Below are 14361 nucleotides of genomic sequence, written 5' to 3'. Positions count from 1 at the left end.
ACTCCCTCTCCTCCCACTTTATTGTCATGGCAATGGAAGCGCCCCCAAGTTGCACCCTTAGCACTGGCAGCCCCACGAGCTAGGGCTACCCTGGAGGCCTGGGTTACCCCAGAAGCCAGGCCCTGGGAAGGATGACTCAATGGGCAGGACTAGCAAAGGGTGCTTGCCGCCCAAGACCCACCAAAGCCCCCACCAAGGCAAGAAACACTCAAGTCAGGAGCAGCCCCAGCCCACCCACCTCTAGATTTCAGGAGCCACGTGATAAGAGAAGCAAAAACCCCCGGGACCCTGAGGGTACATGGGAAGAGAGAAAATGGGGGAGGCTGGCATTTACCTTCCTGTGCCCACAATGGAGTCATTAAGCAAAAACCCATAGACTCCTTTTCCTAAACAACAAGCACACACCCTCTCCAACTGTGCGGTGCCAGGGCCAGGTCCACAACAAGAACCTGTAACAGCATTCTAATGGGCTCTTGCCCAAGGCAGCCTGGGCTCATGTTCCCAGGGGCGCAGTGGAGAGACTCACATTGGGAGGAATGACCACATTTGCTGGGCCTCCTTTGGAGATAGAGAACAGGGAGTTAGCCTCATAGGTGAGCAAAGAGGCCCAACCAAGTCAAGGCATTGGCCTCTCACAGAGAGGCAGAGCTGGAATGACCTGAGCCCAGTGCCCTGGCCCTTTTTTCTAAAGGCTAGACTGTGGACTGAACAAGAGGGAGGAGTAGCCATGGTTTTCCAAAATCAGCAAGGAGTAGGTGCTAACTGTTTGCGTCTGGAGGTACTAGGCTTTTCTTTGTAAAGGTGAACATTCCTGCTCAGCACACAAGGCCTTGTGAGCCTTGGCTCCCCAGACACATCCCAGAACCCAGGCTCGGGCCAAATAGAGCTGGCAGAGGGGATTGGTGTTCTTGGGACAAAAACCGAGGAAGGAGGACAACGCGTCACCCCATGGCAGAAGAGACTCCCCAGGATGGGCAGATGCAGGCTGCAGGGAACATGCCAGCCACCTCTCAGCCCAACAGGCTCCTTTCTCTGCCTGCCTTGCCCCCATTGCCCTGGAAAAGGAGGGATGAACTGGGAAACCTGCAGTCAGCCCGCTGCACCAGCTACAGTGGGGACAGAAGGCCCATCCAGCTCTCTGGGCCACCTCCAAATCACTCAGCAATATGCATGCCCCAGAAGCCTCTGAGGAGCCATGTGGGCCCCAGCTGCAGCCCAGCGCTGTTCCCAGGGGACGGCATGCACAGCACTAGGGGGTGTCTGAGAAACAGGTGGAGGAGACAACCTAGCCCCTCCCTGTTTCCCCTCTACAGGAGAGCAGCCCAGTAGCTTCCAGACTCGGGATAAACTTGTAACCATAACTCTTGCTGTAGCTAGAATGGTTTCATCTCCCCCAAAGTTCATACTGAAACTGAATCCTCAGTATAACAGTCTTGGGGGCTGTGGCCTCTAGCAGGTGACTAAATCAATGGAGCCTGATCCTCCTGAAAGGAACTGGTACCCTCCCAGAAGGGCTGCACGAACAGAGCTTGATACCCCTTTCGCACACAACTTCACAGGATATGGCATCAAGCACCATCCTAAAAGCAGAGAGCAGCTGCCCTTACCACATCCAGAAGCCAGTGCCTTGGTCTGGTCTTCCCACCCCCAGGACTGAAGAATTCTGTTTCTTACCAATTACTCGGGTTATTTGGTTATAGCAACCCACATCAGACTCAACAACCCTCCTGCTCCACAGAGCAAGCATGTCTAAACACTGCAAAGGGGGGCCAGGTATACACCACAGAAACAACAGAGGGCCCACATGGTAAGATTTCTTGGCTGGAGTACACGGGTCTACCCAAGAGACCCAGGGACTGGCGGTTGGCAACACCCTCCATCCATATACTTCCTGGGCCTTAAACAACCAAAAGGCACATGAGGGCGACCACGGCCTCAAACCAGGCAGCACTTTTGCCCTAAGCCTGCTTCGTTTAGCCTAGACCACCCCACAGTGCCCTAGAGAGATCTCCAGGGGCCTTGTACTCATCACAGGGCAGGTGTACTTCCCTGATGCCCAGGAGCAAGGCTGCTCTCCCCCAGCAGCAGCTGCCTAAGACTGACCGACCGCTCAGCTGACCTCGGCCCCAGCCGATGCTGTCCTCTTACAGGTACTGAGGAAGCATGAGGGGATCACTCCCCCAATGCCAAACAGCTGTGTGGGTCTATCTGCTCAGCTCTCCTGGGGCAGTGCCCAGGGACTGCTGTAATCAGGTCCTTCAAATTCAGTGTCATGAAGTTCCCTTGTGTGGACCAGAACAGGTCATGCAGCAGCAAAGCCAGATGGGACACAGGTCATCACGGGGTCTGCTGGCACCTTACCCAGACCAGGGATCTAAAAACAAGACAGAGATCACAACTCTGACATAAAAAACCCTGTGTGGGAGATGAGTGTGGTAGAAACTGCAGACACTGGCGCTTGGCCCAGCTCTGCCCTTTAAAAGACACAAAGCCATGGCAATGCACTTGGTTTCACCACATGGACTCCAAGTACTTCAGAATCTGCCATCCTCCTCCCTTTTGGGTTTGGGACCCACTCAGGAGTCGTGGAGCTGCTCAGCCCATGGTTCAGGAAGTGGCCAGGCCACAGCTGTGCTCAATAGGATACAAAGGCACCAGCTCCTACTATAGCACCACCTCCCAGGGCAGGATGCAAAGGCTCAAGCCCCAGGGGCTTCACACTGTCTTGCAAGGACAAGCAGGGCATGAACCCTGTGAGTGGGGAGCCCATGAGGACCCCACAGTGGGAGCAGAGCCTCTGAGTGCAGCTCTGGGGGACAGCCCAGTTCCGCAACCCAGTCCTTGCTGCTCGCTTCAGAGTGCTGCCCTCACCTGATGCCCGTGCAGTGTGTAGAGCAATCGGCCCTCCATCAGGTCCAGGATCTTCAGGGTCGAGTCGCTGGATGCTGTGATCAGGTAGTTTCCCGTGGGGTGGAAGGAGAGGGAGTTCACGGCCGCACTGTGCACTGCGGGAAAGGCATCAGTCAGGCGCTGCCCAGGAGGTCAGCCATCCAGGGAGCTGTCCAGCAAGGTCCAGGGAACACAGCCAAAGCCTGACATGGACCAGCAGGGCCAAGCAAGGCTCGGCAAGGCCTGCAGGGATGGGGAGGGGGGCAGGCCAGGTGACCACTGCACAGAAAAGTTGTGGAGAGTCCCACAGACTGCTCGGAAAAGGATGCATTCAGAGCGAAGGGTGGGCAGTAGGAGACTCAGACAGGCAGAGACAGATGGGGCAGAGGGCACTGGTGCCATCCCCTCTCCTACTCCAGCTGCTGAGCAATGCTGTGGCACAGGACAGCGTGCTCAACACGACACAACTGTGCCCATATGATGTTCCTGCCCTGTGCAGGAGGCAGGTGAGCAGAGAACTCCAATCCTCTGAGTGACCTGTCAGGCCTGGGTCCTGAACCCCAACAACCTCCTGCCCAGCCTCCACACTGACCCTCTGTGGGACCTGGGGCACCCCCTTCTTGGCACTGGGGCTCAGGCTAGCCATCCAGCAGGACGGGGTGCTGTGAGGATGCTGCCAGGTAATGCTCAAGAGGCCTGTGCAGCAGCTGAGCCCTCAGACCCTAAGGTGCACGTGGCTGTCCCTCACTTCTGCCCCAGGTCCTACGCAACCCCAGTCCTGCCAATTTATACATCCCATTCACGACTCTTTTTCCCATGGTCCCAGTCCAAGCACAATCTGTCTTGGTAATCCTCATGCTTCAACATCTGGTAACCGAGCAACAGCAACTTAATACTCCTGTCCAACAGGGCTAAGATACTCTTAGCCTCCTCTTTCCATAATCTCATGTCCACTCCAGTCAGAGCCACCTCTGCCAGGAAGTTTCCCCTGATGTCTTTTTTGGGATACTCTCCTTCATTTGTCCTTGCAACGTTACCATCCACTGACTCTTCACATTTATGTGCAATGCCTGACCCATGCCTTGGTCTCCCATGTTGAATCCCTGGCTTTCAGCTCCGTGCCCAGCACCCAGTGGGCTGGAAGATGGGTGGTGACCAGGTGCTTGGGCTGCATGTGCTGAGCACTCACTGTGAGGGACCCAGCTTCTCCCCAGGGCTCAGGGCCTGTGACAGTGGAGCTGGTGGAGTGTGCACAGACCCAAGCAGTCCCTATGGCAATGGAGTTACTCCATGGCCAGTGCACAGATCAACAGGATCACAGACTCTCGGAGAGCTGCCATCCTGGCACCCTGGTACCTTTGTGCCCATTGCCACAGGTGTGGCAAAAGAAACCAGTGGAGTAGAGCGAGGAGAGAATGCTGAGCACTAAGTCATGGTGACAAACAGCAGGGCAGGCTCTGGGACCGCCCCCCACCCTGGCACAGAGAGGACCTGTCAACACAGCCACCAGGAGACAGCCCTGCGGGGGCACACAGAGCCCTCCCAAGCAGCCCAGCTGAAGCACTGGAGTGCTGGGGAGTGCAGACATGTTCCCAAACATACTTAGGGGGCTCTGCCAAGCTTTATGTAACAATGATATTTATATCTGAACAACACCCTCCAGGTGCTGGCAGCTTGGAGGAGGCTAAAGGGGTCTCTGCAGCCAGTCCTGGAAGCAGGGCACTGGGGACCTGCAGGTGCCCTGGGACAAAGGCTGCCCCCACTCCCACCTACAGGGAAGCTGGCGAAGGAACAGCCAGGAGCAGGAGGGAGCAGGGAGCCCAGGGTGCCCCTACACTCTGGGCCACACGGGTGGTAGGGACACAGCACCCTTCCACCCTTACCAAAATGGGTGACCTGGAAAGCGGAGGAATAAAGTCACAACCAAGCCCTGAAGCAGCCCAACAGGCACCACAACCAGCAGGAAGAAGAACAGGAATAAAGCAGGGAGTGTGACAGTCACCACCCACATGTGACAGCTGTGGAAGGAAGCAACAGATAGAGTAGGGATTACCGGGGGAAAGGCCAAGAACAGGGGACTTCTAGAATACATTTTTTGAACCACAAAGGCAAAGTTGGGGAATCCGTAAGAATCTCTTTCTGCCCCCAAAAGGATGCTCGCCTCAGGGTGGCTGGATCCCCTGAACATGTGGGGCTGGCATCAACAGGCAGTGCCTAAGCAGAGATGCAGTTATACCCCGAGATTTTGGGCCCCCAGGGATGCCAGCCTGTGCCCTCAGGGGTAGAGGGAGGACAGAAAAAGGAGACAGAACAACCTGTCCAGGGGTTCCTGCCACCCTAGACTCCTCAACTGCACAGCAGGCCAGCCTTGAGACAGCCCTTAGTGCTGACCTCACCACAGCAACAGCGAGTTCTCCAGCAGGACTTCACCCTGAGCTCTGGGGCAGGCACCCTCCTCCTGCTCTATACCGAGGTGATGGCCACCCAGCCCTCCACCCTTCCAGAGTTGGGGCTAGTGGAGCAGCAGCCGGTGGCAGGAGAAACGCGGGGTGTCCCCAGCTCCCCTAGCCTCCAGACCACACCTCCCACCCACCTGGTTAGGCCCACCCAGGGCGGAGTCCATCCCCCACAGCAAGCCAACAGAAGCCCACTCCACCAGAGATATCAGGAATACCAAAGGGGCAGCAACTGCAGAAGAGGCCTGGCCTGGTCTGACAGGCTTCGGGGCTACCCTGGGCACCAGGACCCACCTGCCTTGCCCACGTGCTCCCGTCTTATCCACCAGGCATGCCTCCTTCACTCTCCTGCCTCTCGCCTCTGAGGTGGTGGGGAGGGGCCAAACCACACAGGTCTTGTCGCTGCATGACAGTCCCACCACCCTGCCAAGGGCTAGGCAGTCCCAGGAGTCGGGGAGCCTCCTATCACGGTGCCTGGATCAACAACTGTCCAAGAATGGCCAACGTTTCAACAGGCCAAAGCCGCAGGCCCTCCTGGTGGCATCATGGCAGTCAGCACAGAGAACACTAGAGTCGCAACTGTGACTTCCTAGCCACTGCTCCCCCTCTTCCTTCCCAGGGGTCAGAGAGACACCCATATCAAACTTCAGCAGCTCACCTAGAGCACAAGGAGGCTGGGACAAGGCTTCCCGGTGGTGCTCCCAAACAGACACAGGACCCAGCTTGGGTGGCAAGAGGCCTAAGGTGAGCACCTGGGGACCACCCTGCCTGCACCGAGAGGCCCTTAGCAAACATGGGCCCCATGTCCAGTGGGTTCTAAACTGGCCAAGGGACTCTGAGAAAGCCTGGGTGCTCAAATAGGAGGTACCTTCATACGGAAGACCAGCCTAGGGCTTAGCCTAGCCCCCACTCCCTGCTACAAAGGGCTCAGCTCACCCCAAAGGAGATGGGTGGCTTCTCGCGCACTACCAGTATTCCTGGTGACACAAAGGTACTCTGCTAATGCCATGCCAATGTCTAATTCAGATGACAGGGAGGCCAAGCCAGCAGCCACATTAAGTGGGATGGGCAGTGCATTCAGAACAACCCTCTCACATCAAAACACCAAGGCAAGTGTCCAGGCCAGCCCTGTTACCTGCACAGCCCAGAAAATCCACATGCCCGGCTCTCGTAGGGCACTAGGGCAGGGCATGCTAAGGACAAGCAGACAACCTGAGCCTGGACAAGCTGAACCCTGCTGCCAGCCAGCCAAGAATAACACCTTTCCTAGCACCCTCAGGAATGGGATGACAAGCAGAACACTGGGCGTGGGGGCCCTGAGGTGGAGACCCAGCTAGGTAGCTCCCAGCTGCAAGTCGGAGGGGAATGCAGAGTGGCTCTGCCTTGCTGCCCCCAGGTTTGTCATATGCCTGTAAACAAGGCACATTCTAGTCCGGGACGGGGGCCGCTGCTCAGATGTCTGAACAGTTGTGACGTGGGCTCACAGCATATGGAGTCTGGCCCACCGCCATGTGGACCGGTGCCTTCCCCCAGCTCCACCAGCCCTCCACTCCTTGAGGAACTGGGAAGAGAAAGCTGCTCCCTGCAGTGGCAGGCTGGAGCCAAAATTTGCATGCCTAAGAGCATCATCCACAGCCTCAGGCCAACGATCCCAGCTACTGTGGCCCAAAGCCCCAGGTAGGCCTCAGTCCCAACAACCCAACCCAGGTCAGGAAGCGGCCTCCAGAGATTACAAGCATTGCTGAGCGGCTGCACACAGGCAGGTGGCAGTCTGTCAGCAGTGTTATTAATCAGATCCTCCCAGGAAAGCCCAGCAGGCTTGGCTGCCTGAGGGCCACTCATAGCACCTGGTACTTGCCCAGAGCTGCCCGCGGAGACACGAGACATCACTGTACCCTTGCAAACTTCCACTGGGCTTCCGAGGTGTCAGGGATGGGAAACAGATGAGGCAGTTGCTGCCCAGGTGCTGGGAGCCCTTTCCATGGAATTGGCCTCCTAAGGAATCCCATCGCAGCCCTTAAGGGGGGCCTCTCAGCAGGGAGGTTTAATCACGGAACAATCTAGGGGAGCCCCTGGATGGAAACAGACTGACTAGCAGGAGGGTAAGAGCTGCAAGGCCTGCCCAGGGAGCTCACAGCAGCCTGGCCTACAGATCACCAAGGGTGTATCCTCCTGAGAACAGCTGTGCCAGTACCTGCGCGAGGAGCCCCCGAGGTGCTCCAGACCCCTGCTCCACACTGAAGCCACCTGAAGATCCAGAAGCCACTGGCCTGCTAGGGGGTCCATCACGAGGGGCAAGGATAGCAGCAAGAGCAGACTGACTTGCCCAGCCAAACCTGTCAGCTACACGCACTCCGTGCCGCACTGCACTTGTCTGAGTCCATCCTGCTTGTCCACCTCCCGACCCTGCCATCACTGGGCTCAAGCCCTGCCCACTGGCAAGTCTGCTCCTGGGACAGCCTAAGCCAGCACCCTGGTGCCCACAGCTCTGGGAAATGGGCTCACAACCCTTCCTCTGGCATTGGGTCCCTTTGTAGCTCCTCAGTGACAGGAGCCAACGATGCATCCTCAGCCCCTCTCACCTTCCAGGTCCCAGGTTCTGCTGGTTCCCATCCCAAAAGGGCGAGCATCCGCCTCCTCTCAGGCTCCACAGCCCGAGATCTGGAGCTGATGCCTCCCTATTCGAGCTGACAGCAGGCACAGCAGCCCCTACCCATGCAGACTGAAACCACTAATTTCAGAAGTGTCCAGCCTGTTGGGCCCAGCCCCAGGGCTGCCAGTCAGGCCACTGCTCTGGGACTGAACCATAGATGGTATTCAGAGCCTCTCAAGAGGCTGTGAGCTGTCAGCTGTGAGCCCCAGGGCGAGGCTCCTGGCTGATGAGAAATGGTCCAGGTCCTCCCAGAGTCACATGGAGATCATCTCATTCCTGTGTCAAAATGGATGTGGCATAAACCACACCTCCCACCTCCTCTCAGAGATTCTCCACCTCAGAATCATACTCCCCACGAGGAAGGCCCAGTTACCATCCCAATCACCAAAAAGACACAGAGCCTTCCTCCTGACCACATCATCAACCTCCCCTACCCTCCTCTCTCTAACCAAGCCGTCTCTGCTCTGTACCTGCCTACCTTCCCCAGTCCCCCAGCCCTTAACTCAGGCCTGGGCCAGAGCAAAACAAAGGCCTCTGAGCAAGAAGGAAAGACAGAAGTGCAGCCTCTAAGCAGATGGAAAAGCTAGCTACAGCTCCATTCTCGAAGCCTTTGTCTGAAAGAGCATCAGTGACACACCTCAGGGTTCCCTGTGCAGGAAAGAACCAGCTATTATGACCAGCTCCTGCCATCTGGTGGTAGTGTATGGTACTGGAAGTTCAGAACAAACCAGACTCAAGATGCAGACACCAACATGCAGACAGCACCACCACCACCACCGTGTCTAGACCCCATTCTCTGCCAGCACCCCTACAGTTCTTCACAGACACCAACTCATTAGCTACTAACACCTTCTATGACAAGGGCCCTCTCACTGTCCCAGCATCACACCCCAGGAACCCCAGAGCTGATTGCAGAAACCCCTCCCTGACCTTGTGTTTCTCTAGACCTGGAGCTTCTCCCTCTCCTTGGAAGGTCCACTCACCTTGGGCACCCCAAGAAAAATGCCATCCTCAAACAGCTGAGAGCCAGCTAGCAAGAGCTGGTAGGGGGTGTCAGGAGCAGCTCCAAGCCCCAAACCCCACAACCTGGCCCCAGCTGTGTCATTCTCCACTTGGATTATGGAAGTAAGCCCAAGCACATCAAATGTAGCTCTAAATGCACAAGTGCAGTTCAGATACCTCCAGCTCAGCTCACCTCCTACCTTTATCTCTGACCTACAATCTTGGCTTCTGTACAATTCCCAGTCCCTCCAGAGTCCTGTACCCAGAACTAAGGGCTCTCACAATTTTGCCCAGTCACCTTGCTCTCAAGGCCTGTGTCACACCCAACATCTTCATATTCTGACCACATCACAGCCACCTCACCCCTGCGTCACTGGAGTCTCCTTTGCTCATGTCAAATGCCCAATTCCCTGCCTTGTAAGGGCTAGCATTAGGTCAAGATGCACAGTAAGGAGCCTGTCCCTGACTAAGTCAACCCTCCACATGGCCTGACAAGACACCATGGGGTCAGAGTAGCCAGGGTTCCGATCACACTGATTTTGATTGGTAGACCTGCCCCCTTCACCCTAGTCAAAGCACATCAGCTGGGCCCTGGAAGACAAGGTTACCATCACAGAGAGGCAAGCGACATGGACAAGCCCTAGGCAATGGCCTTCAAGGGCAGCCCTGACCAAAGATTCACTGAGGATTTCCCACAGGGTCCTCCCAAGTATGTGACTGTGTCACCTCACAGATCAGCACCAAAGGGCTTAGTGAAGCCAGATACCATGCTCTCTCCTGGCTGAGGTGCTAAGCCAGGACAGCCATGCCCAGTCCCAAGATCCCACAGACCTAGGACTTCTCCTCACCCGAGGACACCCTCAGGGCCATATAAGGCAACATGGCAATCGAACACTTGCCACTGGCACAGTCCCACCATGGCCACTTGTGTGTCCAGGGGCTGTCGCACACTCACACTGATAGTGCTGTAACAGCCGGTGGGTCCGTACATCCCACACCTTCACTGTGTTGTCCATGCCGGCCGCAGCAATGCAGGTACCACTGGGATGGAAGTCCACGTAGGTGACAAAGCTGGAAAGATAGGGCCACTGAGCATGGGGGAGGTCTGCCCAGTCTCCCAAAGTGCCTACAGCTTCCCATCCCTGTGCGGCTGATCACACTGCTCCCTCAACCCAGAAAGCCTTCTCCCCACCCTGCTTCTTTAGCTGGTGGCCAAGAGGAAACAAGAAGTACAGCCTGAGAGCCATGGCCAGTAGTACCAAGGTGGCCCAGCAAGAACAAAGGGTCATCAGCAATTTTTAAGCCCAAGTAGAGAAGCTGTCTTCAGAGCCTCAGCAAGCCACGCTGCACTAAAGCTGGCATCCTCACCAGGACTGATTACAGGGCAGTTGACCAGCTCAGGCTCAGGCAGGATAGTTCAGCAGGGGACAGGGCTGACAGCCCATCTGGCTCAAGGAGCCCCAAACTTGATACTTGGCTAGTATGAGCCATGCACTCAGGGGAAGCCCTTCACTGTGGCTTCTAAAGAGGGCAGAAGCCAGGGTCCACTGGAAGACTTGGAGCAGTCTGAGCTCCTCCTCCAAGGCAGGCTCCTCCTCACTGGTTGAGGCCCTCATTCATAAAGCCACCACCATAGGTAACAGACTAAGCAGCATCCAAGTGCAACTGGGGGACCAAGCTCAATGGCTCACAGACACATAGCACAACACTGAGAACTAAAAAGTGAAGGAGGAAGACGGAGGCCAAAAGACGGACGTGACACCGGGTTAAGCCTTCCCTACTGCCTGTTGAATGGTATAGTCTGAACTTCCCATCCCCACAGAGAAGGGTGCCCAGCCACACAATGGACAGTTGCAGAGTCAAGGCTGCTGGACAGTACAGCGCTGACGCCAAAGGTTGCTGGGCCTCTCTGGGCCCCAGTCTGTGTTGCGTAAAACCCCAGCAGAAGGCTGATTCTGGGACTCACCTGCCATGCTCACAGTACGAGTGGACACATTCCCGGCTGCTTTTGTCCCACAGCTTGACAGTCTTGTCATCACTGGCAGACACGATGAGTCGCCCATCGGGGGAGAACCTGAGCCAGACAGGGCAGAAGCCACATGGCTGGTTAACAGACATTCTGGGCACCATATGCCATCTTCCACAGCCACCCTGACCTATCTGTGACAGGACCCAGAAACTGCTGGGGGCTGAGTGCCCTGTTCTGATTCCGAGCTTATCCAGTCAAGCACCTTCCCACTTTGTGAGACACACACGATGAACGTCTACCGCACAGAGTGACACCAGCTCCAGAAAGCCCCAGTCCATGGAGGAATGCTTACAACAGCAGTGGCCAGAAGCCCCATGAATATTATTATCCTGCTCCCAGGTCATCCGAAGCAGCCAAACACCATCTGCTGCCAAAAAGGCACAGAGGTCCCCAGGACCCACCAACCAAGGCCCAGGCTGGATGTGACCCTGCCAGTGTACAAGCCTGGGTCCCTCCCTCCTGCCCCCACCCACCTCAGCACCTAGATATGAGACCTTCCATAGCAAAGAAATGGAGGTATCCTAGAGAAAATGTAACTTGCAGGGGTCCCAGGGATTCTGAGCTGACATTCAAGATGTCCTGGTGGTTTCTGATCACACCCAAAGCCCTCCTCTGTTGCACAAGGCAGGCTACACAAGAAGGCTCCTCTGAAAGGAACCAAACAAGCCAGAGATAGACCCAACTGTGTCAGCAAGGACCTGGTCACCTGCCCCACCCATATGACCTCAACACCCCCACCAAGCCGAGGGCCAGTTGCCAGAACATGCCCCTCAAAGCCAAGTCACCACAACTGGTTGCTTGGGAGCCAAATAAACCTCTGGGAAAAGCAGCCCAAGGGCCAGCAGGCAGGCCTTGGTGCTGGGGCCTCAGGTTCAAGCCCACCCCTGCTCCACTACTGCCCCACCCTGGTGGTCAGACGGCAGGGCTGAGCTCACCTGGCTACCATGAGGCCCAAGAGAGAATGCACACTGGAAGAAGTGGCCCTGTTGACCCCTCTCATGCTACATCAGTGCAGAGGTCAGGGGATCATCTGCCCAGCAGGAGCCTGCCTGTTGTCACATCTCAGCACAGTGCAGTGTCTCAGTAACTTGAGAGGCAGGAACTACAACTAGCTCCATGTTCACAGATGAGGAACACAAGACTCAGGAAGAGCAAAGCTGAAGGGGTTCCCCAGAGTCCCCAACTCCCAGGTCCCCCCAGCGGTCTCAGAACAGTACCAGGCTCACCTGGCACAGCGGACCCAGTTGATGTGCTGGCTCAGGGAGAACAGGAACCTCTGGCGATGAGTTGACCACACCTTGACAGTCTTGTCGTCAGAGGCCGTCACAAGAGACTGGCCGTCACTGCAGAAGTGGACACTCCTCACTGTGGCCGTGTGCGCACGGAACACAGTCGAATCCCCTTTGCTGTGAAGACGGGCGATCCAGTCACAAAACCCCTCTGGGAACAAATAGCCCCACTGTCCAGCGAAGCTCTCCTTACCCTCAGGAACCCTCCCAAAGTCAGCCCAGAGCAGGCACCCAAGGGAGACGCCAAGCTTCTGCAGCAGGATCAGGGCACTGCTCCCCAGCCCACCCAGATTCAAGCAGTATCAGGCAACACGCCTCCAAGACGAGCGGGGGCCGCTCAAGGGACTCTCTCCTGACCCTGCAGAGAGACCCCGCTGAAGCTCCAGGCCCTGGTGGCAGGGTAGATGTCCCACTGTGACCAGTCCAAAGCCAGGACAGAGGGCCTCTGATGAAACCCTCGAAGGCTGCAACTACTCACACATTGGGTACCCAGATTCGAACGGTCTTGTCACGGGAGCCTGAAGCAAGCAGGTGTCCCGAGGGAGAGAAGTTGACGCAGGTGACAGCATCCTTGTGGCCGGAGAAGCGGTAGGCCCGTGACTGGGGCTTCATGTGCCAGACCATGAGGCATGAGTCCATGGAGCCACTGGCTGAGGAAAGCAGGAGATGCTTTGACCTTTGGCTTTGGCAGGGCTCAAGCCTCCACCAGGAAACTGGAGCTACAAGGGCAGCTACGGGCCCAGCTCCACCTTGCCCAGCACCCATAGACAGGCGGCTGCCACAGGGAGCTGGTAAGCCTGTGGCCACGGTTCTCCCAGTAGCAGGCCCACACAGGACACAGACGGAAGAGGTCCTTTCACATGCCAGGCCTTGGCTGCAATCCAGATCTCTAAGAAACTTCGGCCCCACACGGGCTTAGGTGGCCTCACAGATACATGGTTAAGGGTACTAGAGACTGCGTCCTCCCAGTGCTATAGAGCCAGGCTACTCAATGAGCCTTTTAGCATGAAGAAGGCCACGAGGAGGTCCCCAAAACAAACCAAAGTGACTTTCATTCCCTTAATTTGTACCTATGCAGCCTGTGGCAGGGAACCTTCACAACAGGATGAATGGGTGAGCTTCAACTATGGGAACAGGAAAGCTGCTGTGTCAAAGACACACATGGGGACCCAGCATGGTAGCTTAGTGGCTAAAGTCCTTGCCTTGTATGCACCGGGATCCCATGTGGACGCCAGTTTGTATCCCAGCTGCTCAACTTCCCTTCCAGCTCCCTGCTTATGGCCTGGGAAAACAATCAAGGACGGCCCAAAGCCTTGTGACCCTGCACCCACGTGGGAGACCCAGAAGAGGCTTCTGGCTCCCGATCAGCTCAGTTCCAGTTGTTACAGCTGCGTGGGGAGTGAATCAACAGACAGATCTTCCTCTGTCTCTCCTCCTCTCTGTATATCTGCCTTTCCAATAACAATAAATAAATCTTAAGAAAAAAAAATTAAAAGAGAGCTCCCATGTGATCAAACAAGAGAGGTAGCACTGAGGCAGTGAGGGAAGGTCTGGCTCAACTTAATAGCAAGAGGCAACAGGACCCATCAGGACCAAGGAAGGGATGGGCATTTAGGCACAGCAGGTTAAGCCATCATTTGGGATATCTGCATCCCATATGCAAGTGCCAGTTTTGAGTTCCAGTTCCTCTGCTTCCAATCTAGCTTCCTGCTACTACATCCTGGGAGGCAGTGGAAAATGGCTCAGTAGTTTGAATGCCTAAGGTTCTGCCGCCATGTGGGAGACCTTTTTTTTTTTTTTTTTTTTTTAAAGATTTATTTTTATTACAAAGTCAGATATACAGAGAGAAGGAGAGACAGAGAGGAAGATCTTCCGTCCTATGATTCACTCCCCAAGTGAGCCGCAACGGGCAGATGCGCGCCGATCCGAAGCCGGGAACCAGGAACCTCTTCCAGGTCTCCCACATGGGTGCAGGGTCCCAAAGCATTGGGCTGTCCTCAACTGCTTTCCCAGGCCACAAGCAGGGAGCTGGATGGGAAGTGG

The 14361-nt window shown here is 56.1% G+C and overlaps 1 protein-coding gene across 2 annotated transcripts in view; it reads right to left on the bottom strand.

The window, feature by feature from the left end:
- Window positions 1-14361, bottom strand: part of POC1A (POC1 centriolar protein A) — a 63147-nt gene that overhangs the window by 46501 nt on the left and 2285 nt on the right. For both annotated transcript variants that reach the window (XM_058679078.1, XM_004581519.2), the window contains exons 3-7: window positions 12797-12968; window positions 12256-12435; window positions 10967-11074; window positions 9956-10071; window positions 2872-3005 (exon numbers count right to left, since the gene is read on the bottom strand). In XM_058679078.1, the coding sequence (XP_058535061.1) occupies window positions 2872-3005; window positions 9956-10071; window positions 10967-11074; window positions 12256-12435; window positions 12797-12968 (710 nt within the window). The remainder of the gene's footprint in view (window positions 1-2871; window positions 3006-9955; window positions 10072-10966; window positions 11075-12255; window positions 12436-12796; window positions 12969-14361) is intronic.

The sequence above is a fragment of the Ochotona princeps genome, chromosome 21, assembly GCF_030435755.1.
Source record: "Ochotona princeps isolate mOchPri1 chromosome 21, mOchPri1.hap1, whole genome shotgun sequence".
Classification (NCBI taxonomy): Eukaryota; Metazoa; Chordata; class Mammalia; order Lagomorpha; family Ochotonidae; genus Ochotona; species Ochotona princeps.
The sequence above is the reverse complement of the archived record's forward strand: the minus strand, read 5'-3'. Positions and strand labels throughout refer to the sequence as shown.